This window comes from Aphelocoma coerulescens, chromosome 6 (genome assembly GCF_041296385.1).
Source record: "Aphelocoma coerulescens isolate FSJ_1873_10779 chromosome 6, UR_Acoe_1.0, whole genome shotgun sequence".
Taxonomy (NCBI): domain Eukaryota; kingdom Metazoa; phylum Chordata; class Aves; order Passeriformes; family Corvidae; genus Aphelocoma; species Aphelocoma coerulescens.
In genome coordinates, this window is record NC_091020.1 from 188,449 (window position 1) to 214,738 (window position 26,290).

The 26,290-nt window shown below is 39.9% G+C and overlaps 1 protein-coding gene across 1 annotated transcript in view; it reads left to right on the forward strand.

The window, feature by feature from the left end:
• IPMK (inositol polyphosphate multikinase) overlaps nucleotides 1-19,414 on the forward strand; it is a 39,307-nt gene extending 19,893 nt beyond the window's left edge. The window contains exons 3-6 of the mRNA XM_069018833.1: nucleotides 1,276-1,372; nucleotides 7,110-7,282; nucleotides 15,365-15,446; nucleotides 16,437-19,414. Of these exons, the coding sequence (XP_068874934.1) occupies nucleotides 1,276-1,372; nucleotides 7,110-7,282; nucleotides 15,365-15,446; nucleotides 16,437-17,071 (987 nt within the window). The 3' untranslated portion in view covers nucleotides 17,072-19,414. The remainder of the gene's footprint in view (nucleotides 1-1,275; nucleotides 1,373-7,109; nucleotides 7,283-15,364; nucleotides 15,447-16,436) is intronic.
• Nucleotides 19,415-26,290: the final 6,876 nt, after the last annotated feature.

Consider the following 26,290-nt stretch of genomic DNA (forward strand, 5'->3'; position numbering starts at 1 on the left):
TTTTTTTTCTCCCTGGTTGTATTAACATTACAACACTACAGGCATGTGTTTTGCAATACCTCCCCTTTGTAGCGGCTATTGCCAGGTATCCCCCACTGTGGTTAAATGTGGCCTGACACAATGAGCTGAGCCAAGTCTGCAGAGCTGTTAATACCTGGCATTTTTTTGCCTTGCTGCCAAATTGCAGTAGGCTCTGGCTGCATTGCAGTGACAGCAGAATGCAGTGAGCATGCCCCAGTCACTGTGCAGCATCCATGGGTACTGCTGTGTGGCCATGGTAGGGCTTAGGGGCAGGACACCACTGATGGCAGCACAACTGGGAGATCTGTATGGGGAGTGGGATGAGATGGCTCCTAAATGCAATAACAATCATTGTAACCCGTACTGGTATAGATACAGATCTTTCAGTCTGTTAAGCACGCGGAAGCATGGTATAGGCAATCCCCTATGTCTGGAACTACATCACTGGATGGGATGGGGGGAATCTGGGCAAGGGAATGGTTTTGAAACTCTCTTAACAATGCTGCAAACTGGTAGCAGTCATTCAATTCCATAACAGTATCCTAAGCTTCATTTTAACTGCAGAGAATTGTTCCTTCAGGAATATAAGCCAGCTGCTGTTTCCAAACTGTTACTGTTTTTCCTACAGAAGTTGAAAAAAATGATGAAAGTGTTAATGCAAATGAAAAGAAATATATTTGAATTGTGCATAGTCTGTGTGATGTAGCTACAGCATGAGTTGTCTTGGAGAAGATGAGAAAATGCTATGCAGTTTGAGCTTCTGTACTTTACCTGATATAAATGAAAAATATTTTGATATGTAATATGATGCAGTAATCCTATACAGTCTTGAATGCAAATGTGTGAACATCTTTTTCAACAACTAGGCTTTGAAGCTAACCATTACAGTTTGGATTTTTATTCAAGTTAAGCCATGAATTGTGCTTGGGGTTGATGCATCTTTGCCACTTTAAAATTTGAAAGAAAGGATGCCGTTCATTTATTTTGGACTGTGATAATTATCTTCTATGAATATCATTAATATCTTGAATATCATCTTGAATATCATGTTGTATGTTTTTGAAATGTAAAGTAAATATGTTAGACTTAGGAAAACAAAGGCTGTAAGAAAGTATAATTATGGGACAGTTGGAAGTTGTCATGGTTTTGCCCCAGCCAGCTACCAAGTACCATGCAGCTACTTGCTCACTCCCTCACCAGCAAAAATGAACGTTTAAAATTATAATCTTTCCAACCCTCCCTAATTTATTTCAGGTTTATGACTCCGACTGTTGCGACAGCATTCTTCTGGAACTGCGTGAATATCTGCCAAAATACTTCGGTGTCTGGTCACCACCTACTGCACCAAATGGTACTGTTCTAATTTTATCTCATAATCCAAACTTCCTGGAAGAATTTTCTGGATTTTTGGCAGTTGTGAGCTCCGTAGGGGATTTTTGGACTTGTTTTGGAACCCACTGATGTTCTGTCTAACAACTGGTTCCAGTTTGCAGTCCTGTGGCTGGATTAGGTCTTTGGAGTCTTCCTCCCAGGAGCGATGGGGTGGGGCTGTTTGTACAGTTTCCTGAGTAGCTGGGCCTGATGCACGTTGCCCCAGAGCTGCTGCTCTGGGTGGGGTCGTGGTGGAGGAGTGGGCTGGTTGCATGGTTATGTCCAGTCAGGCCATCAAAGGAAGAAGCACCTTGTGGGTGTGGAAGAAAAGAACAATGGATAGTCTGGGGCTAAGGGGAAGCATTCAAACTGGAATGCACTGCTGTATCTCCAGAAGTTGGATCCCATCACTGTGCCTTACCACACAAAGCACTTATTTCAGCAGGTGCCATTGTGGGGAGCTCCACTTGTCATCCTCTGTTACTAGTTTGAATGAAACAAACCAATATAATGTAATAGTAATGTAATGTTTGTATAACACTAGGAGTCAGGAAGAAAATGGTGTTTTGGTGGAACAATTGGAAGATGGTCTCCTCAATGGAAAATAGTTACTGTTGTATTGAAAACAGAAACTAGATTTTCTTCTGGGGACTCTTCTAATTTACACTGGGGAAAAGGAGCTTCTGGAACACATAGAAACAAAGGGATGCCTTGGAGTCTATTTAAATATGTGGACACCAAAGCTAGATGCCATGCTCCTTTAAAGTAACTCTGACTTCTTTTGCTTATGCTGTCACTTGATAGAGTTGTTTTCCAAAGAGGTAGTAAGACATTATCCAAAGACATGGTGTAATATATACAGGAAAAGATGGAAGGAAGATTGTGGTAGTACCAGCAGTTTCTTAGCTCAAATTTATCTTCATGCTTTCCTGTTTGGCACTAACTCAAATAGGTCTACAAGAGCTATCTTTTTCCTTCCCTCAAAATTTAATGTGTCATGGAGTTCACTTCATATTCCCTCTCAATTGCAAATAATTTTTTTTCTATTTGCAGTATGATCTTAAGATGTGAAAATATGTGGTCTAACCAAGAGACAGTAATTCAACACATTACTCATTTGCTTTGGGAATTCAAAAGCACCATGCACCATGGGGCTGGATTTTGGAAGGTCTCCACCAGTCATTCAGACACAGGCAGTAGGAATAACTGTTTAAAGGAGGAGAAACTTTTGATTTTGTTTGTTTTGCTTCTTGGAAAGGCTGTGCACTATCATGAGTCCTCTTCATAGAAAGCTGTGGCAGCAGTTCAACCATGACACTGCACTGCCAACTTTATTATCTATAGTATTAATGAACTTTCTGTAGTCTTGATAGAAATCAAAGTCGCTGGAGATGATGGAGCTTAGTCAAGTATGCTGTTCTTAAATGTAGATTGAATATATATGTAGGTTTGCTACAGTCTTGACATTGGAAGCCTGACCTTTCCCTTGGCAATCACTGCTCTTCAGGCTCTGGGATCACAGCTCCGTACAACCTCTGAGTAATGAACCCAGTAATTTCCTATTGTTACTAAATTGGTCATAGGTGACTTCTAAAAAACCAAAACTTAGACTACTCTCAACTTGATTTGTGACTTTCTCTGAGTTTCCATGTGACAGGTAAGCAGGAACTGCAGTTGGTAAGATGAAGAACATAATTTATTTCCTTAGAGAAATATTTAGGGAGAAGCATCAGCATTCTGTACTGAAAAAGTAGGTAAGTGGATGAAATTGCTAGGTAAAAAGGGTGAAATGTATGAAGTGTAAATGAGAAGTAGGAAATGTGACAGAAAAGTTAAGACTCCCAGTATCAATACAATTTGTAAAATAACTCCTGTTCTGCTGAAATCACATACCCAGTACTACTGCAAAGGAAATGGAGGCAGAGGTAGGTGAGATGCTGTCTTTCTAAGCTCATCTCAAATGGGTTGGATTTGAACTTTAGCTTCACTGGTATTGTGGGCATTTGGAATTTATTCACAAAGAAGTGGAAAAGTTGTTGTAAAGATGTAAGAGCCATCTACTGCTAAGTTTTCTGAGTTTGGCTGCCTAGTTGTTGCCTGTGCTTTTTTTTTTTTTTAGTAACTTCACTGCTGCTCATTTCATACTGTTGCCTAACCTGAGAACAGGATAGATACATATAACCCAGCTTCAAACCTTTCTTTTCTTCCTTTGTTGCTGCGGGCAACTGAGGCTCTTCCAAGCTTATTCCTATGTTTTGAAAGATGTCTCCCAAGTTATGAAGAGGAATCAGATGCCTCGAGTGATTTTGTCTTTTTCTGTCTCCAGTGAGGACTGAATGCACTGGCATGTCTGTGCTGAAGTCTGCAGTGGTTTGTGCCATGGATACTTGCTGAATTTTGGTGGTCTTTTGTTTTATCTCTGTTGAGACTGTGAAAAATACATAAATAGTATGTCAGACCACACCTTCCTGACCCTGGTAAATAGAAAAAGGCAGGGCAAGTCTCTGATGAATGATTTATTTAAATCCTTGAGATGTATGGTCATGACTATCTAGCAAAGCAAGTTTTAATATATAAATTGTTATGAACTCCTCTCTCTGTGGGGGTTTTTAATTTAATCTAGTTTTAGATGGCAAATACATCATTTCCTGAAGCACACTTGGTTAGCAGGGCACCACATAATAATTTAGAAAGTCTCAATTGCTTGATAAATCTTCAGGTTTTTATTTAACCAAGCAAGGAGAATGGAGGAGAGTGCCCTAGTTACCTGGGCTGAGGTGCAGACTCGCTGATGCCCTTGAGAAGGACACTTCTGGTCAGAGCTTCAGAAACTTGCAGTAACTGACTTGAAAATGGAGAGTAGTTGATACCTATCTGAGGCTTAACTTTGCCTTAGTCTCGGTGCTTGGAGATATCATAGGGGTAGCTGCTGGAAGTGAAAGTTATGTATGTACCAATATTACAGGTTTGGGACCTGTTTCATTAGACTATTGAATACAGTGCAAATAAGCACCAAACAGTGCCAGGAAAAATGGAGTGTAAACAATTGATCCATTTGTTTGAAGCAATAATGAGAAAAAGTAACTTGGTATGGTGCTTTATCTGGGTGGCATTGTTCTGCCAACAAGGCCAGACAGCTTTTTAAGAGCAGAGAGGTGCATTGAACAGATATAACAGTCCTGATTCTGAGCAAGCTACCTAAAAAGAAAGATTTAATTCCAAAAAGTGTGAGAGAGATGAGAAGTTCCCCGATAATTTACAGGCTTTGCCAAATAATTAGTATTTCCTAGGGTTGGTGTTATCTAAAAAGGTAATTTAATGCTTGCTTTTTAAAAAATAATTACTGTTACATTTTTAGGAGGTCAGTAAGATAGTCTAGTTTAAGAAATATGAAAAGGATGGGGAGTGAAAAGAAGTGACAGATATTTAGGACTTTTAAATATTTGGGAGGTGCTGAATGTTGGTGCTGTATGGTTAAAAAGCAGGAACTAGACTGGTGCAGTAGAGGACAGCAGATACCCATGGGTGCCTGTGGAAATTGATGTTTTATAATACTTTCTATATGGTTTTGTTTTAGTGTTGATGAAAACATTGCATCTAAACTATTTGTATAATTTTGTATTTCTAACAGTTTGATTCTGGAGTGCTCGTAACATGCTCCAAAGCATTGTGGAGTTGGTGGTGAAGGACTGCAGCCCTTTTCTGAGATTTTTTGTATTTACTGTCGTTCCTCACCTCCCATGTAAACCCGTGCCTCTTTGCTTTTGACAGCTATGTACTGAAAACCTTGAACTTTATTTAGTTATTTTCTGCATTGTTTTAGAGTGATGACACAAATCTGTTGATTCCAGTGATTTCTGTAATACGCAAAAAGAGTCAGAAGGATGACACTTAAATTTTTACAATTTTTGTTTTAATAAGAGATAGCTAACAGAATTTCTGGACTCCTTAGGTATTGGTAGTGGTTTTCCAAAGTCCTGCAGAAGCTGTGCTAACATTTGACTGAATGAGACCTCTGTATCACACCTTTGAACAGTAAAAATAGCACCTGCAGTTCAGGTGATACAGAATACACTGATTGGTAGGGAGAATATTTGTCCTGCTTCTCCTTTGGGGATATTCAATGAGCAAGTATCTAGTACGTTTGCTGCCTAGGGCTTCTCAAAGTTAACTACGAATTATTTCAGCTTGGATGTATTCCTGCAGTTGTAGCGAATGGGTGAGCTAGCCTGCAACAAGATTCTTTTTGCTGTAGCTAGATTGATCCTGTAGCCCAAAGGACATTGAAAGCTGATTGAGTTAGTGGAACGGTCGTTTTGTTTTTTTTTTAAATTAGTGTAGTGGTTTGACATGGTTTCCTGAAAATGACTACATTAATAAGATGCCTAGTTCCATTCATACAGAAAGCAGACATCTAAGGATTAAATCAAACCTGTTTAAATTGATACATGCATACTTTGTGAGAAATTAGGACATTTGATCATGATGGTGTAAAAACTGAGGCTCTCAGTACGACTTAAAATAGTAAAACTCCCTTTTATTTCTTTTCCTTAAGAAAGCGTTTCTGCTTATTTAGTATAAATGAAATGTTGCTTCTTCACTTTATCTTGACTTGGACTGGCTGTCTGTACAGCTTTCAAACAAGGCACTTTGTGCCTCTTTTTAAACTTGAACTAATTTTGCTTTCTCTCACAATCCCATTTTAGATTACGGTGCAGGAATGGGGTATAATACAATGTTCTTTTGTATTCGGACTGCATTAAAGTCAAAGAAATACATTTATGGAATAGGCTGTACTGGAAAGAAAACCAGACTTGAATTTGTGCTTGGTGACAGGTGGATTTGCAAAGCACATGTGAAGAATGAGACCAGTGTTGAGGCTGTGTGTTGCCTTGGTTATGCCGTGTCCTGGCAAGGGCTGGAGGTGGGTGCAGATGTCTCCCAAGCAGAGTTGTCTGAGAGCCGGGCGGGTACTAAAGTTCATTTCCTTGTTGTGTTCTGATAGTCAGTGTGGGGCTCATGCTGATAATGATCATGCTGCCCTGGAGAAAAGCATAAACTATTTTCATCAGGTTTTAGATACTCCTTTAAATCTTCAGGCACTCCAAGTACTTTTGGGATTTTTTGGTCCAGCCACTCTCCCAAAGGGACTGTTGGAAATGGATGAAATGCATCCTAGGATTTGAAGAACATTTTCTCCAAAGGTGTGCCATGAGAAACAAGTGCAGATTGGAGTGGGACAAAAAGAAGCAAAATAAGCTGCACTTCAGCCCCTGAAGGCTAGGACTGAAATGTTCACTTCATTTTTAAAATGACACAAGAGACCATCTCAGTGGCAAAACTAGCCACACAGACCATCTGAAATGCAAAACCTGCATTTGTATGTGCTTAGTAATGCTGTTAGTGATATGTTAATGACTTAATAAAAGCTACTCATGGATTTCATCTGGGCAACAATTTGAATTTGAATGCTAGGTTAACACATGTTAATTGTATACAATTTTCTAAACAAGAAAGCATTTAGATTTTCATAGCAATAGAATATTTGGGTGTCAGTGACCATGATTTAGTCTGCATTCAGGGACAGATTTGACTCTTAAAGAATTCATGTGATGTTAAGCCTTGGACTATTCACATTCCTCCACAGATGCTCAGCAGAAGCTATGTAATTATTTTGCTTTGAGCCACTGTTAACAAAAGTTTTTGTTTTTTGACAGATACATATCTAAAACTGGAAGATGTGACCCGTAAGTTTAATAAGCCCTGCATAATGGATGTAAAAATAGGTCAGAAAAGTTATGATCCGTATGCTTCAGCGGAGAAGATACAGCAGCAGGTCAGCAAGTACCCACTGATGGAAGAGATAGGCTTTTTGGTTCTTGGAATGAGGGTAAGAACTTGTTTTGTCTTCACTTTCAGTTTATGCTCAGGCCTCTTGTCCCACACCAGGCAACTGGTTTTCCTGGCAAACAACAATCGTCTTGAGTTTTACATAAATACAGTGTTACCTGAATGCGTCGATAGTGCTGGTATCAGCTGTCATGTGAAATCTGTTCCAAAACACTGCTCTGGTTCCCAACATATGTTTAACTTGGCTGTGTCTCTTAGGACAAGCTATTTGCAACCTAGGCACTGTATATGTATACAAGAGAGGGGCTGGGTATTTAAAACGGAATATAGTTGCAATTAATTCTTCACCACCACAACAGTTATTTAAAATGATTAAGAGGATTTTTGTATGGTTTTTTTTTTCCTTCAGGCTTATATCAGAGATTTACATACTGAACCACTCTTTCTAATAACTTAGTAATGAGCTATATCCTCCACATTTTTCACCTTGATACTCTATTTTTAAATAAAAATATATTTTTCATAATTTTTCTATTTAGGGAAGAGTAAGTAAGCTCTCAGAGGTGATGCATATAGGAATGAACAGCTGCTTATGTTCTGCATTTTAAAAAGCCTTCCATCAGAAGGAAACTTCTTTTGATGTTTACATGCTCAAGGAACAGCTGTCGGGGGAAGGTTAGTTGGGCATGGATGGGGCACTGCAGATGTCCTTATTAACTCTTCTTATTCTTAGAAATGCTAAGAGTCAATATGTGTGTGTGGGCTACTTTAAACTTCAATGTACAGAACATTTGTGGCTCAGTAAGAGAAATGTGTTGATGTTACTGAGTTTCTGATGCAATTCAAAAGTACTTTTTTCTGCAATGATAGGTACAGGAATAGTTTTCTTTTTGATGTGAGATTTTTGTTTTTCTTCTCACACACAAAGCCAGGGCTCCTCAAGCTCTGTATCAACATGCATAAATGGCTAGACACTTTGATAAGCTTCCCCTTTGCTGTTCAATAGCAACAGCAGCCAGATTGCACCATTGTTCGAGAGAATTGTAATATCTCTGTAATGTTTTGTGCAGAACTGCCCAGGCTCCCAGCCCTTAACTCTGCCTTGAGATAAGCTGCTATATAAATTATAGTGGTCATGAGTAGTAATTACATAAGTCTATGAGCAAGAATGTGGGAGTTAAGTCAAAAACCAGCCAGTTTGGGTGGAAAAGGAAGGTTAGAGATTATAGCTTTGGATTTGGTTGATGTCATTACATAACCCTTCTTACCTTGTTTGTAAAACAATGTACTTCACGTCCTTTGTTTCATGACAGTGCAAAAGGAATGATTGATTGCTCCCGTGGTATGTTTGTGACTATTGTTTCTAACACTGTCACTTATTTGTGTCTTTGTCCTGTTGCAGAATTTTTTTCAATCCCCTAATTCAGACTGGATGTATAATGATGATTATCCCAAGTAGTGCAGTTCTCCATCCAGTGTTGAACTAGATGAGATTTGGGTTTTTGCCTTTTGCACCCAATTGCATGTTGGAAGTTGTTTTCCGAAGAGAATTGAAAAGCTTCCTCCTGTCCTCACACAGCACTTTGCAAAGTCTGAATTCACAAGCCATGTTCTCTGCCTCATGATAATGGTTTGTTCTTGGCTTGTCTGCTCGCTTTATTTTTGCAACATTTGGGCCATACTATAAAACACTGCTACATGGATATGTACTGCCCAGAACCGCTCATGTGCTGGATGATGGTTGTTCCTGTTTGCTGGACAAAACATGATGCAACGAGAAAGTACAGGGGTTTGGTTTTAATCTCTCCATTCAGTGTTATTTTTACCAGGGAGGTGGGCTTGTGTGGTAAATTTTTACAAGAGCAAGAAGGAAAGGGTCGGGAAAAACAGAGAATGTAGCTATGCTTCTTTTAAAGTACCCGTTGTATAAGTTGTCATGAAGGGATACAAGCAAAAAAGTGTTGCAAGTAAGGGTTTTGCCCCAAAATCTATTTACTGTCTATTATTTTTAGTGTATTTTTACCCAAAGGGCTATTGAAACAGCTTTTTCTTATGCGTTGGTAAACCAGCAGTCATCTGTTCATATATAAAATATGTATGGTGTGTCCTTAAAAATAGGAGTCTCCTGTCTGGCCCAGCATAAATTTATGTACGCAGTTCTGGCATTTGACCTGTATTTAGCTTAACAAACTGAATAGACAGAATAAATGTATAGAAATACATTTGGAAAACACAATTATTTTAGTAATATTGTTTAAAACCACAATTCTGTATTTAGTGGAGAAGTTCCTTTCTTTAACAGATGCCCCTGGATCCCTGGAAGTGTCCAAGGCCAGGTTGGATGGGACATGGATCAACCTAGTTTAGTGAAATATGTCCCTGCCAATGGCAGGGGATTGGAACTGGGATGTCTTTAAGGTCCCTTTGAAACCAGACCATTCTGGGGTTCCATCAGACTGGGCATGATTTATTATGAAAGTAGTTAGAGTTTATGTAGAAGTTGGAAGTCTCAGGTATTGTTGCAATAGCAAAAATACAAATTGTTATATGGTTTCAGTAGTACACATGCAAGCAGGTAAGAAATCTCTTTGCAGCACAGGAAATGTTAAACACAGAGCATTCTGCATGCTGTTGAGTACAAGCAGAATGTGTGGGTTGTGCTCTCATTTCAGATTCACAGTCCTTTTGGAATCCACAGTTCCCAGATTCTGCAGGTTTTCTTTTTTTTTCCAGGACATCAATTGCAATCTCACTTATTCCAAAATACTGCTTAAATGCTATTTTAAAGCAAAAACTGGTGATTATGTAATTTTACCAGAATAATCCATCATTGACTTGTATAGTTTGTGCCTGTGAACATGCAGGCAGTAATATATAATAATCAAACCTGCTTTTACAAGTGAATTTTCTAATCTACAGCACATGATTCTGCAGGATATTTTCAAATTGACTGTAGCTGACTATTTTATGAGGTTTTTATGAACTCTTTCTAGTATTGTGGTAATTTTCACAAGATCTGATCTGCTAATAACAAGATTTTGGAAGGAAGTCATAGAAGTATTAAATCCTGCATCTAGTGTTCAGATTCTTCTACAGTAAAAAATTACCAGAACTGGGGTTTTTACATTTATAAGTCTAATTCAAGCTTTGATGTTTAAGAAAACAGGAAAACAAAACCTAAAAGAAAACAAACAAAAAAATCCATGAAACTATAAGTAAATAAATAAATAAAACCCAAACCCAAAGAAACCAACTGAAAACCCTGGAAAAAAAAATCTTCCAAGCTGGAGCAGGTGGTTTTTTATTACATAAAAAAAATTTATTCTAATGAGATGCTTCATGGAAGTTCTGGGAGTCCAAAACCTGAATATTGACTGTCAGAGCATTTGGGGGTGCACTTAGTCATATGAAGCACTCAGTCAAAGTAGTCCAGAGGAACAAAGAAGCAAAATGGGCAGAGTAATATCTAAGTATAGTCTTGGAAATGAGGTAGCAGGGATGCATCCTTCCTGTGCTGAATTTTCAAGGCAGCAGCAAGCAGGGATGTGTGTATTTTCACCACCTGTGGTCTAGCAACAATAAAATAAAAAAAAGTTAAAAATAAAAAATAAAATTTAAAAAAAAGTTAAAAAAAGTAAAAATTAAGGAATGAGATGTTTAGATAAATTGAGCTGGATAACTGGGCATGCTCTTGGCAGCAGTGGTAATATGAGAGCATTACTATAAAGCAGAGATATCAAATAAGAGAATGCTTTTTAACAAAAATTCTCTCTTTGTTATTTTTTTCTTCAAATCCTTGCTTTACATCCTTTTTGAAAAAGAAAAAATAAGGCTTGTTGAATCTCTAAGTCTTGTACTGTGTCAGGATGCAGGGCCTCCAGAGGAACCTGAGTTACTTGGGCATGAAGGAAACATGTGTTTATATTGGGACAGTCGGGTACAGGCAGAAGGTGCCCAGGCATGGGTGGGGGTCTTGGCCTGGCACCACGACGGTCCTTGCAGAGCTGGGGGATGGATGCTGGTGTTGGATGTGCCCAGGTAAGTTGGGATGCCACCTGCTTACCCTGCTTTCAGCTTGGCTCCAGCTTCGGTAGCAGCTGGATACTGACATTCAGATTCTGTCAGGAGTGCAGAGGTGCCTTGTTGTAAACAGAAACTTCTGTGTAATGTCTAAACACTCACTCAACCCTACCTGTATGCAACTGGTAGGCGTATTTATGGAAAAAATCTGACAGGTGGGAAGCTCAGCCCTTGGCCCTATGAAGTCTGGATGCTTCAGCATCAGAGCATGTATCTCTAATCTCCATATCCTTGCTTAGGACAGCAGGTCCCAAACTGCCCTTGCATGGGGCATGCAAGGGAGCAGGGATGGGCACTGGGAGCTGTTCAGGAAGCTGCTTCCCAGGCACCATGGGAATGTCAGTGCCACACAGGTCTGTACTGTGCATGTTGCGGAGTCGATCCTTGCTCTCCAGGTGCTTTGTAGTGTTCTACAGGCCTGCTCAAAATAGGTTGGGGTTGTTTTTCCCTGTTTCAGTGATGTGGATTAGTAGATATTTTTTGCAGATGTGAAAGAGCTCTACAAGTTACTGAATAGGGTTTTTTATTTGTGCCAGCAGTATCACCCCCAAATAGTTCTTAACATGTATTTAAATTGTACTTTCTGGAAGTCAGGGAGTTGCCACAATAAGTATTTGAACAGTGTGTACATTTTTCTGCCTAACCATGGATGTTGGTACTGAATTACCATAATTAACATTACATAACATTTGATACCTGATTGCTTCAGTTTAATGTCCTAAAGCTGAAGATGCAAGGTTTCCAAACTATGTATCTCTGCTGTGACCTTACAAGGGTTGTGCTTTTTTAAAGACTATGCTGGACCAACTTCTTACTTTAACTCAACGTTCTCTCAGTCCAGGAACATCAGATGAAGGAACTGTAACTGAAAAAAAGGGTACAATAAAGAAGGAACTGTAATTGAAAAAATGTACAAAAAGCTGTTTTGGTATGCAAACAGCAATGAGTGAACACCTCACAGGGAGACAAAAGCCAAGTGCAAGTTTAGAACATCCAAAGATAATTTCCCTCAACAGTTAATGGTCTGGATTTTTTTGATATGCTGCCCGTAGAGTGTCACTACTACTGCTAATAGTAAACTGCACCTGTTAGCTTGCTGGATTCCAGAGCCATTTGTGCAAGAAGCTGATTGAGTGGGAGCTGCTTGTAGGCACAAGGAGAAGCTTTCGCATTGTCAGCCAGAACAGCTCTGATCTTGTGTAGTAAGAATATATAAAAATTACTGATGAAGCAGGAGGTTTCTTGAGTGCAGTGTTTTGCAGCTCATAGAAAGAGTTTTCTTTATCTTGCACTCTTCAGGAAACCTTCCAGTGGATACAGAGCAAACACATAACAAACTGTGACAGGTGGATAAGAAATGAGATTTTTCTCTTTAATAATCTATTGGCTGCTGTTAAGGTTACAGATCGGACTTGGCTTGTCATTGTTCTGACAGAAATGGGCTAGTACAGACAGCTGCAGCAATAGGGATACAGAAAAAGCTTGGTTCAAAGGCAAAATGTCATTTTGGGAAGGGTTAATAGCAGATTATTGGTAGTGATCATGTGAACAAAAGCACGGTGGAGCAAGAGGTCTGTCAGATAGGAAGTTGATTTTAGCCTCCTGCTCCTCCAGCACAGCCACCCCTGTGTTTGGGTGGGTGAGGGTGGAGAGATTGTTTCCGTTTTGAGCTTGGCTTTCAGCTCCCTTGCTTTCAGAATGGGGTGTACTGTATCTATATTTGAGTGAGGTTTTCCAGGAATGTTCAACTAGTCTCTTCTGCAGTTGCTTAGAGTCTCGAGGTAGTGGGAAGAGATGGCTTTTGTGATTACCCAGATCTGTTGTCTTTTAATGCCACTGGCTGGAGCCAAGCCTCTTGGTGACCAACAGCATTCTGAGTGCACAAGGCAATTAAACACATACATTACACTCATGCTGTGGATCTGAGACTTGGTGCTTTGTCACTGACTGTTTTGTACAGTTAAAAGTGTGCTGTTAATGCAGCATGCACATCTGCCTCGGTGTTTGTAAGCTATCATTTGGGGAATGGTTTTGTTCAAATTATGAGAAGAGGTGAGGTGGGTGGCTTCATGGGAAACCCAGTTCAGAAGCACAGGGCTGAATGTGCTGCTCCAGCATTTTTTTGGAAAACAAAATGAGCTTGCAGATCTTAATCAGCATGTTTGAGCTAGTGCCCATGTCACAAAAAATGTAGCTCCTGTGGGAAGAGATAAGGTTCTGGTAAACAAGATGATTCGGTCAGGAACTGCTGCAGTGCTGATGTCTGCAGAAAGCTGCCCCTGGGCCAACTACATGGGAACGATTAATATCAAAATGAAGGCACAGCTAGTGAAAACTTAAATGCAGTCATCAGACTCTTGATTCTCTTTCTAAGTATTATTCTTCATTTAACTGCCTTTGACTTGTAGCTCTTTAAAAAGTTTTGAAACTTCTGGTATGTTTTTGAAGGTTACTTTGGTACCTGAAGTGTTTACATAAGTAATCTTTGGGTTTCTGTGTTGTATGCTGTACTTCTTTCATGTGCTTTGGAAAAAAAATTGGCAAAAATTAAGTGGAGAAAAATTATTGTTCTTGTGAAACCAAAATCACAGTTGTCAGATGCAGTTTTAGAATAATTAATCTCTCCTGTGGCCTTCTGCATTTCACAGACATGGAGGCCTCAGTTTCTTCAAGTATCATAACAGTGTGAAGTGTCTCTGCTACTGAGTGAGTTTAAACATTTAGACTTAACAGCTTTTTTTTTTTTAGAGTAATGAGAACTGTTTACTGCCCCTTCAGTTCATGGTTGGTGACTTAAAATCAATTTCTACACACTATGATTTAAGTTCCTTGAGGACTGAATTTAATATCTTTTTGTCAAAATAAAAGCTATTTGAGACTGTCCTTCCCATCTGCTTTGCAGACAGGAGGTGGGGAATCTGTGTAATCATACTGGATTTATTGTGGTTTGTATGGGGGAGAGACATTTCAGGGTGATGGGCTGTAATGAAAACAGGGAATTCTATTTTCTTTATTTTTTGCTCCTGTACCATTCCTTTTTATGTGCTGCTGTTTCACTGTCGTGGACTTTATTTGTTGGCTTCAGCAAGAGTAAGGCCCCAGAGAGGGATGAGGGGCACACACCTCAGCAGTACACCCTGACTCTCAATGGGATCCTCTCTCTTTACAGAGGTGAAGGGAGGGCACGGCTGTGGCTTGGGTGGGTGCCACAGGCATGGGTGGCCTGAACAAGTGCCAAGCACCAAGTTCCTGCCAGAGACAACTGCCTGCTTGGTAACACCATTATTTCTGCAAATAAAAATTGTCTACAGTTTCATAAACAAATTATACTTGGGCCTTGCTGCCTCACACATTTCTACTATGGAAATAATTTCAGTGTGAGAGAAAATATGTCTATATGTGAAGCAGTTTTGAATTAAGCTCTTAAGCTTGTTCAAGTCCTGATATGGACAAAACTGTACCCATGTGAGTTGCCTCCCTTTCAGATGAGAGCTGATGTACTACTCTTGATGCTGGAACCAGCTTTTGCTTGCCTGCTGCCATTTATTTAGTGCAGCCTCATTTGTGCTGACAGTTGCAGATGGGTCTTACAGAGCTGGGCTCTTGGTGGTCACATACAATAATTCTTACTGTTTTACTATTCCGCTGAATAGTTTTATAGTTTTAAGAACTCAAAATAATTGCATTGAAATTTTTGTTTTGTTGTCTTACTGATTTAACATCTGCAGTAACACAGGTAGGAGTGTGATAGTTTCAGGTCTCAGCTGTGGTTTGCAAGGCCATATAAAAGAGTTCCCTGTAATGGGTACGTTGCTTTTTGCCACCACCAGGATGTCTCTAGCACAGGAAAGCTGTAGTTTGGAGCCCAAGGACTGAAGGGAGAGTTTTGGAGAGCACTACAGCAGTGCTGAGCACTGCAAGAAACTTAAAAACTGCGAGGGCTAAATGGTACCCAGGGTTTTGTGGCCTGTCTGTGAGGTGTCTTGCTCTGCAGAAATACTGGTTCAAAATATATAGGGAGCCCCCTCCTTGCCTCTTTCAGGTGTACCACGTGTCTTCGGACAGCTACGAGACGCAAAACCAGCACTACGGAAGGAGCTTGACCAAGGAAACAGTAAAGGACGGTAAGGGAATTGGGGTGTCAGGACTTGGTGCTCTTGGATTTTTTCATTTAAATACTTATTTATAGAACTGTATAGAAAAAGTAGTCTGGGTGTTCCCATTTTAAAGGTCCTTTTTTTTCCTCACTGTCAGATGGGTCTTTGGCTGTTCCTTGTAGTATTTGAGGTATCTGTCAATCTGAAATTAAATGTGCAGTTGGCTGTAACAGCATTGCAGACTATAGGAATGTCCTCCTCATGTCTCTTTTACTACTAATAAGGGGAAGAGAATTTTAGAATTCAACTTCTTTGCAGCTTTGAAATTATAATGAAATAGAAATCTTTTAAAAGTATTACACATTTTTATTATAAATTTTTTTGTCTCTAGTTGTCTTCTGTGAATATCTAAGTGTCTTTTCTATTAGCTACTATAAATGCATCTTTTGATTCAAAGGACTTTGTCAGTTGAAGTCAATCCACATGTTGCTCTACATTAACAAGAAATAAAAATGCTGCCATCGTGGAGCTGTTTGGTGATAATTATTGCAAACTAGTTATTAGTTGACATCTGTTCATCTGTCCCCCAGCAAGGGACAGAAGGTACACACACGAACACACTCATGATAACAAGCTACTTGAGCCCATTTATGCATGGAGAATTTAATGGGTCCCTGCCCAAAACTGTCCAGACACTTACGGAACTGACCTGGGAGCAGGAACCATGTTCATTTACTGTGTGCTTGATACATTTACTTTTACTTACAACCCATGCCCAAGCTGTAGTATTACACAGCAGGTGATGTGACTGAAGGTCTCAGAGTTCTTTGGTTCACTTTGGGTGTAATTAATAATTTAGTTAATAATAATAAAATAATAATAAAATGCCTGAACAGAAGCTACCTGAATGCTGTCTATTCCTTCAAATAAAAACTGTTCTCATCCCAAAAGAAATGAAAATACTTTGTTTTCCTTTCAGAAGTGAAAATAATCCCAAAATGTGTGTATTTCTTGCAGGCATCTCAAAGTTTTTCCACAGTGGGTACTGCTTGAGAAAAGATGTGGTAGCTGCCAGCATTCAGAAGGTTGAAAAGATTTTGGAGTGGTTTGAGGGCCAGACGCAACTCAACTTCTATGCAAGTTCATTGCTGTTTGTCTATGAAGGTTCGTGTCAAGCGACAACTGTGCGGTTGAGTGATGTCACCTTGGCAGAGAAGAGAAGAGTGCCCAAAGGCCTGTTATCAGGTGGAGATGTGTTGGAGTATAATAATAATATTCATGTAATAAATTCTACAGAGAATGGAAAAATTGAAGCCTCTGTAAATAAAGGCTTGTCTAAATTTTATGCACTTCACAAAAAGGCGTGCTCGAAGAGGCACCACAGTCAGCTCTCACTAAAAGTTGAAAACTCAGAGCAAGACAATGTGTGGAAAAGCAGCACGTGCATTACGCAGGAGCACCTGAATGGAAATGTTCTACCCCAACTGGAAAAAGTTTTCTATCACATGCCAGCAGAGACCAAGGAAAGTGCAAATGTTGAAGTCCGAATGATTGATTTTGCTCATGTGTTTCCGAGCAACACAAAGGATGAGGGCTATATTTATGGTCTGAAGAATCTAATCACAGTACTTCAAAATATTTTGGATAACTAAATTCTTTGCTATGTTTTTTATTGGGGGCCAGTGATAAAGAGCAACAACATGAAGAATTTCTGCACTTGTAATGCTGTATAACTGGGTTTGTATTGTTCTATATTTTATTTGTCTTTGTACTTTTGGTAGAAGGGTTTAACTTTTTATAATTTCACTCAGGAAAAATATTGATAGTTAATTAGGAAGTGTGAAAGGATGAAGATACTTGAGATAAAGCAGGATAGGTAAATTAATAGAATGAAGTGTATGTGGTTGGCTTAAGTCCAAGGACTACCAGGAGCAAGGGTTATGTTAGTTCCTAATGACTTTAGCATAGATGACATTTTTGCCCACTTAGCCTTGACACTGAGCCACATCGCCATTAACAGGTGTTTAGAAAATAGACTGAAAGTTGTAAGGTACAGGACTGATGTCCTCAGTACTGCCCTTGTGTTTACTGTATTTGAATAACTGGAGTAACCCTGTTTGGAGAGAAATCCGTGCTGAGTCAGCAGTCTCACCTGAAGCCAGTGCATTCCAAAGTGCTTTTCCATGTCATGGGACAATATTATTGTTCTTTCAACCCTTCCCCCTTAGTGGATGTCTGTAGCTGATGTTCACCACAGATGAGCTACCATGTGATTTGTGTTGAGGTGCTAAGAAAATGCTGGAGTACAATACCATAACAGGCTTAAACTGCACAATTTCTAGAGAAACTGTTTGTTCCTAAGAATGAGTGAAAGAATGCAAATGCAAGATGTTCCAGGAACTAATTTGGTTTAGATCATGTCAATCTGTTAATGGAGTGTCTGATGCTGTGATTAAGGGAAATGTCTCACTCCATTGTTCTCATGGCCCTTCTCCAACAACAGTGCTTTAAAAAGGAAACTAGTAGAATGGGGGAATAAGTGTTTTGAGTGAGGGTACAGAGCTCTGCTGGCTGTAGGCCACTTGCATTTTTGCAATGAGTATTTGATGCTTCCACTGCTGAGGAGCACTGACTGGAACCACAAGCAATACAGGGGGAGGAGCTTCCTGTGAGATCGTTGAGCCTTGGAGCCACCAGCTGTGCCACCGCTTGTGCCAGTGGAGCTGTGGCTCTCCCACCCTGGGCTGCAGCCCCTGCAGGTTTCTTTAATGACACACAGGCAAGGTGTGTAATCTGAAAGCTGTCCCATTTCCTTCCTTTTCACAAGAAAAGTTCAACTTTTGTATAGAATACTTGAGATTAGGATGATGTATCCAAAGTATTTTTGGCATGTCTCTTCTGTATGCTGTGTACATGGCTGTGCTGCCATGCATATTTCAGTGAGCTGTATGAAAAGTGGGAACGGAGGAGTCTTGCCATCCCTAGAGCAAGATTTTAATGCTTAAAGCATTTCCAGGACGAAAATGTTTTAGAATGGATTTGGTCATTGGAAACATTCATTGTTTTCATGTGGACTTAGTGGCCCTGTGGCCTTGCTGCTCTCTCTGTACGGTGTTCTGCACTATGCACTCAGCTGTGTACACATCTTGACAAATTCTTCATCGGACATCTGTTTTCTACATGACAAAGAGATTAATACTTTTTCACGCAAATATGCTGTTTTAAATAAAGCTGAATTTTTAGCTCTATTTGAGAACTTGGGTTAATTAGGAGAAACAGGGTATTACTATGTGTGGATTTACATGGTTTAGAGTTTAGAGCTCATATTGGCCAATACATTCAAGACTGAAACCAACCTTTAAGTAACGTGATGTTTTAGAAGTATAGGAAAAGGAGCTTTCATGAGGGGCGATACCAGTGTGTTGAAAATTTTATGTGAATTACAGTGAAGGCTGAGGGGGAAAGTACCAGGAAGAGGGACTTTTTTTTCCTACCTGGTATTTCTCTTGCACCTTATAGTTAATATATTCCCAATTCTCTGTGAATTAATTTAAGCCATATTCTAGAAAGAGTTTGTGGTTTTGCTTGCTTTGTCGCTGGTTTCCCTGTTACGATTTTATTGTTCTATCCTGTAAATAGTCAACACTAGAGTAGTCCAGACTGGTAGTGGCCTTGTATGATAAAGTTACAAGGTTTATAGAAAATACAGGCAAAAACATTTATACTTCATCATTTTTGTCCTCTGTAATTCATCTCTTCTGGATTTTAATCCATTTTGTACCAGAGACATCAGGCATTTGCATCAAGTCAGTTATTGGAAAATGATTAGTATGCACTTAGTACCATGCATTCTCCCGTCTCTTCTTTAAGATACATGTCCTCGGTGTTTGAATGCTCTTTAAATATTGTTTTGTTGGCTATGGCAGTGTTTGTAATGCGCCTGGAATATTGTCAACATGTCCAAATATTTTGAATAAAAAAATAATTTTATCATGGTTTTTGTACCAGTAGTTATTATGAATGTATTTCTGTTAATTTAAAATGTAGCTTGAGAAATAAGAGTATTCTTCATTGGAAGTTATGTAAATAAAGCTTGCCGTGGAGGTGTTTGGGCATAGTACCAGCTGTGAGTTTGAGCCTGGAGAGGCCTTATATTCACATTGTTCTTGCTCATTTTAGGCTCGATGTGTCAAGTGTCTTGTATCTGAGAAAATTATTTTCAGTTATAGTTGGAGATGTATTCACAGAAATCATTAAACAGAATATGTAATTAATCAGAAGATGAAGAGGGATACAGTGGGTCACTGAGCTGATGTGCTCTCAATGATTGGTCTCCCTCCCTCTCAGCAATGCCCCTTTTATTCTCTGGGCAAAGTGTACAGGACAGGCAGCCATTACATGGAAATCTTTACAGGAATGGTTACAAGGCTTGTAGGTGTTTATGTCCCATGAAACAGTAGGTCCCTTCCCCAGACTAGTGTGGTGTAGCTGGGTGCTAGGGCTGAGGAAACCGATGATTTTAAGCAATGAGTTGGGTTTAGCAGAGCTGACTCAAAAAAGGAAGAACTCATGCAGCATTGTCACTCATGGACTCTGAGAATATAGGCTTCTGAAGCTTTTCTGCCCATGTGATGATGTGAGAACTGTGCATATGCTTACCTAAGGAGAACTAGAGTTGTATAAATTTTATAAAAAGCATTTACAAATGTATTTTTGAATATCGGTGAAATTTATTGCATAAATTACATTGGAAGTTACTATACCACTATGAAATACTTAAAATAATTTAATCAATTTGTTTTATGAACTGGAGACTTTACTTGTAGTTGTGACTCTGATGAAACTTGTGCTGGTTTTTTTCTACTGTAATGCGTAAACCAGAGTGTTCTTTTCTGTAATATCACAGTTTCATGGAGAACCTTTAAAAGTACTCAATAGATTAGGAAATCACTAATTTCCATTAATTTGATTAACAGGGTGCATATGTTCTTGAAATATTTCAGTGCATGTGATAATGTAAGTAATGTTAACATGCTACAAATTTAGAACCCCTGTAAAACTTCCTCACCTGCAGAGAGCTCTTGATCCGTGTGGATTGTTCAGAGTTTAAAATGGGCCTTCTCAGGTGTAACAGCAGCAGTGGTGAAGGGACAGTATCATCTCTCAGGTGTGCAGGGGTGTTTACATCATGAACCTAAAATCTTTGGAATGACTTGCTCACTTCATGATGTGAAGCACAGTCAAATGTAGGAAGACACTGGAAGGGTGGAGACTCACATCCACACTTGCTGTTTAAAGTAAGGATTAATTGTTCATCCTCCTAATTTCTTTAGGGTTTTTTTCCCCTACATGTGGTTTCTTCCTGAGTGCCGCCTTTGGCCCTTGCCACAGGTGGCATCATGATGGAAATTTGTATTTCCTAAAAAGTTTATGTCCCATAACTCCTCTTTAAGTGCTGCTATTGGAAAACACCGCAAAATGCCTCAAATACTGTGGGAATTCATTCTCCCCTGAAAGAGCAGGAGTGCATGATGATGGACGACAGCATGCTTCAATGGGAGACTGGATCGTAGGCTTTGTGAGAGTTCTTTACTCATGAGTTGAAGAGGATGTTCTGGGGGCAAGGTGAGTGATAGCTGAACTGTGTAGAGTTTTCCTTCCCTCACTGCAGTTCAGGTGGAGGTTTGGGTTTAAGTAGGTATTACATCGGGGAGCAGTGAGAGTTCCTAAGGAGCTCTGAGCAGGACACTGGGTCCATGCTGTAGTGCAGAGAATGGTAAGATCCAAAGGCTGCAGATCATCAGGTGTCCCATAGAGAGAATGTGCTGTGCTTGTTCATTGGGTTAAAACAAGATGTTATCTGGGAAGTGCATTCATCTCCATAGCCACGGGCCAAATCCTGTCTGTTTTTCATGTTTACAGCTATCTGTAAATGGAAGCTGCAGTAGAAAATTGTCATCCAAAGGGCAAATGTGTTTGAAAGGGGAAAATAAGCAAACTAAGGGTTGTACCGCAGAAAACATGTTTCAATAAATATCTTTTACTCTGGTTTTGTTTAGTGGAGATGGGCCTTGTGGATTTGGAGTTTGTTACATGACATGCAGTCGCAAAAAAAAAAAAAAGGTACTTTGTTTGAATTGTGTACATTGGTTGAAGTAGTTATTTTATTTCATAGGTCACTTTTTAAAAATAACTTCCAAACATGATGTATGTTACACCTGGCTAAATAAGACTACAGTGCACAAAGGCACTTTAATCCTCTGGGAACTACTGGAACATAGATAAAAGCATGTGAAATTGCACCTGATGCTGTGTTGTTAATTGTTTTTGAGATTTAAAGTTCTACATTCATTATGCTTGATGGATGAATGTGTCTAGTCTAGTCTCAGTTTCTTTGATCCAAGTGTCTAAAGCTTCCCCTCAATCTCCTCTGATCTGTGTGTGTTTGTAATTTCATTTGCTATTCTCTGACATTTTTGGACCACAGGGGGTATTGTTAATACTACCTGTGTTTATTTTATAGAACATTGTATTATGCTATCTACCAACTTTTGTAACTTAATTATTAGTGATATTTAGGGTCGTTCTAATACCTGTGTATTTAGCAAATCATTAAAATTTTCTGCAAGTGACTTGAAAGTATAATTGGTTTCTTTTAAATACAAGAAGATTATTGAGAAAAATTTAGACTATTACCTGCACTGATGAACCTCTTTCTTTCTTTCTGTCTTTCTTTCTTTCTGTCTGTCTTTCCTTCTTTCCATCTGTCTTTCTTTCTGTCTTTCTCCTCTCTTCTGTGCACTCTATAATGGGTTTCCCTTGGGTTTACCAGGTCTCCTTTACCACCATATTTTTGTCACAGCATCCATTGCCATTGTTTGTTGGGAATACCTGCTGGATGTATGAGAATCATCTCTATAAAATAAAAAAAAAGAAATACCACAATCCTTTAAACTCATCCTGGAAAATCCTTAACAGGACCACAAGAGGCTGTATATGATGTTGATTACAAGTCCTTTTGCATCCTACACCAGGTCCCAAATTCTGAAAGCATGCAGGAACAGCCTTAGTGCTTCAATTTTAAGCTGGTTTGGTGGAGGGATTATGTTGGGATTTTTTTTTTTTTTAATATGTTGTCTTGCTCGTCTACCAAAGGCTTTCTAAATGTGTTCAGTAGTCTTAAGTACTGTCCCATGGCTCTGTGTAGCCTTCCTTCCCAAGCTCCAGAACTGGAAGAAATGATGGGTGAGGCTGTAACTGGCAAAAAGCACAGTATTGTGACGATCTAAGGGATTTTTTTGTGTTTTGAATTTAAAAATGAATAGTGGTTATGCACTGAAGAATCTTGTAAAGAAATCCCCATTTCCTTGTTGGTTTAAAGTGAAGAAGGAATCACACTCCTTCATTGCCTGCTCACATCACTTGTCAGGGGTATTGCCTGGCTGGGAGTCACTGTCTCTGCTGTCTCCTTCCTTTTGCACATGGTGCATGTTTGAACAGCTGCACAGTGAAATATGTCACAGAGCTGATGTGGCTGAGAACTGCCTCAGACTAAGAAAATGCCATGTGGGGAGATGTGGAGAGGAGCTGGGGAGCTGCACAGAGCCCCCACACAGGGACATCCCATCCAGGATGGACACGGAGTTCAGGCTGTTGGGATATGGCTCCATGTGAAGACCAAACCTACTATTCTCTTAGTGCAAAGACCTACTCCTGAGTCTCTGCTAGCATAGCTCTTGGGTTTGTGTTCCACTGCCTCTGTGCACAGCATGACTAGTGCCTGGCAGATGCCAAATACTACAGTCCCACCTATCTGACACATAAATTACTAATTTTCTGCTGTCCTGGCTTCCTCAATTCGGCTTATTTTGAGGGAGATAAGTGCCTTTTCTGAGTGCAGTGGAGGAAAGACTGGGGCTGTAGCAGGGGAGTGCGTGTTAAAGAATCTATTCAGTGCAGGTAGGTCGAGGGCAGCTGCAGTGGAGCTGCAGGTTGAACTCTGGGGGAGCCTGGGGCCAGAGGCTGTGACCTGCTGACCCTTTGTATAATGAGGGCCCTGGGGACCTGTGGCCCAGCCAGGAGACTGGACACTTGGAGAGGAGCGGAGGAACCCAAACTTTTGTGCTCAGACTGTGAGGTGATAAAAGCCAAGGGGATAAAAGCCAAAACCCCCTTTGTTCAGGGGTCCCTCCTTGAAGAACCAGCTGGATTTGTTATTTAGTTACTTAGTCATTGCACCAAGATTATTTTAAGAATTTGGATGTCTGAGACTCTGCCATGGAAAACCTGGGTCCGAGTCTGTAAGAAAACCCAGTGTGAGTGTGGGGTGCAGCTGCGAAGGGGCCTCGGTCCAGCTCAGGTGTGCAAGAGTGACTGTCAGAGTCATCCTGGATGCTCAGACAGGGAAGTTTCTTTTACAGTGGCATTTCTAAAGAGTCATTTAAAAGGCTCACCTTTAATATCAGACATTTCCCTTATCTCCTGTTGCTGCTCCACTGTTTTTGCTTATAATTTTCATCCTTCTCGCCATCCCCAAATGTAGACTTCCTCTTAATGTAACTGTGTAGTTTGTGGTTTAGGCCAGCACAAGATTTGAGGATAAATATAATCTAGAATAAGAACTGTAAAATACCTGCTATATACACATTTTCCTCTGGCCATCTCTACACTTACTTTGACCTTGAACAGAGCAAATAAATCCACCTGTGTGTTGTGCAGTGTATCTGAAGGGCAGCCAATTGCCTGTTGCCCTGGATATCCTTGCTGCTGGCAATAAAGGATCGGTGTCAACGCACACTTTTTGGTTGATGAAGCATAAGGAGAAACTGAGTTCAGTTAATTTTTCCACAGCTATATAAACTGCAATGTGGCTGGCAATAGAAACTTGTTTTTTTAGCAGTTTCAGTGGATATAAATTGGGCCAGTGGATGGGAAACTGTCAAATAGATACCATGCCCAAGTATTATTTTGCAAAATTACTTATCAAAAGCAAGAAACAAACCAGGAGTAGCTACAAAGAAAATGCTGACAACCTGGGCTTGGGCAACATGAACCTTTTGTTTTCAGATACTCTGATAGTCAAATACTGGTGTCTCATCTAGGATATGTCCTTGGCCTTCCCCAATATCTGTTCATGTAAGTCTGTAGGTAGGAGGGATTAATTCCCAAAAAACATAATGTCCGATATCAATCAAAAACCCTTGGGAATTTGTTATGGGTCTCTATTCAATTCAAGCAGAAAACTGTTATGCTACAATTTAAATCTGTAAAAGCAATGGTCCTCCATTGAATATAGTCAAATTCCAGCTTAAATACTCAAGTGTGGTTTCAAAATACTGAAGGAAAACAGAGCTGGCTGGCCCCTCATGCAGGATCATACAACCTTGCTATAGGTCTTGCCCTGTTTAAATCTTCACTGTGGTCTCACCTGTGGACGGTGCATGTCTTGGGACACTGCCTGTTCACACAGGGCACATTTCATCTCCAGCTCAGGCTGGTGGAGCATTTAGCTCTGTCCTTTCCTTCCAATGCCATGAAATGCTGAGCTCAGGCACTCGCTATCCTTATTCCAAGTTTTATTCCAAGTTCTTTACTGTTCCATTTTTGGTTGTTGTTTTTTTCCTTTTAAAACCAATCTGGGGAAAAAAACCCAAAGCAGCATTTTTCACCTGTGAAGTGCCATGTGATCTCTGGATGGCAGGCAGCTTTGGTTATCAAAGCCCTCTTCCAGCAGCACATAGCTCTCCTTAGTGTGTAACGAAAGTCCAGAATAACCCATTAGACTACAGAAGTTGCCATGGGTTGAAGTAATAATTACTAATAGTGTACTGTACAACCTTCTTTACAAGGAAAACCAATGTTTTTCTAAATAGACAACATGGACTCAGGCTGGCTGTTCTTAATTTCTTTTAAACCTGACTTTTACTAAACTTCAGTATTAAAACCATAGTTTAAAAATTAACTAAGAGACATATCATAATTGCTTTTATCAGTTAGACTGTTTTGTGATCTGTGTTAGGAAGATGTCAGCAGTGAAGTGGAAAATGATCAATCCAGGCATCAACACAATAGTTTGCCTGGGTTTATCTAGAGCTGTATTTTTATGAGTTTGTAATTACCATTGGAAAGCTGGGTAGTTCACACAAGCTTTTCTTTCCATTGCAGTAATTAACAAATGAAACCAAACCGATGGCCCACACATAAACTTTGATTAAATTACAGTTATCCTTAAAGCTAATCAAAGCTCATGTAACTGGATTTTTCAGTCTAATTAAAACCCAACAGTTCACACAGGCTGTGAGACACTTCTGACACCACCGGAAGGTTTTCAAGAAGCTCAGCTTGAGCTAACTCTGAAATCTTGGAGCTGACATACATAATACTAATGCTAATGGCAGTTTCTAATTTTGCCCTTGACCAAGCTTAGCATTTGCTTGCTCATGAAGGAGAGGTACCCTCAGGGACTGTAAAATGCACTCCTTTCAGGGAGACAGCTCTTTGTTCAGTGGTCTTTTCAGATTAATTGTGCAGTGAGAGAAGAAGGCAAGTCTCCAGTGCAGCACTTCCCCCGCACTCCCCCTGTCAGGAATCCTACAGAATTCGGCCGACTGACTGGAACAACACATTGGCATTTAATCAGCTGGAACTCACCTTCTTCTTACCCTGCCTGGAAGCTTTTTGAGTCCATTTTTAACATTGGTACTCCAACATTTGGAGCAAGGAAGTTCCAAGTCTCTCCCCTGGAATGGTGATGCCTTGCTGGAGGCCGATAACCAGGCAGGCTTTGTCACAGCTCAGCTTTCACATCCACTTGCTTGGGGCATGACCAGAAGCACCAGTGTTTTAACAGTATTAAAACTCTGCCTGGAAAA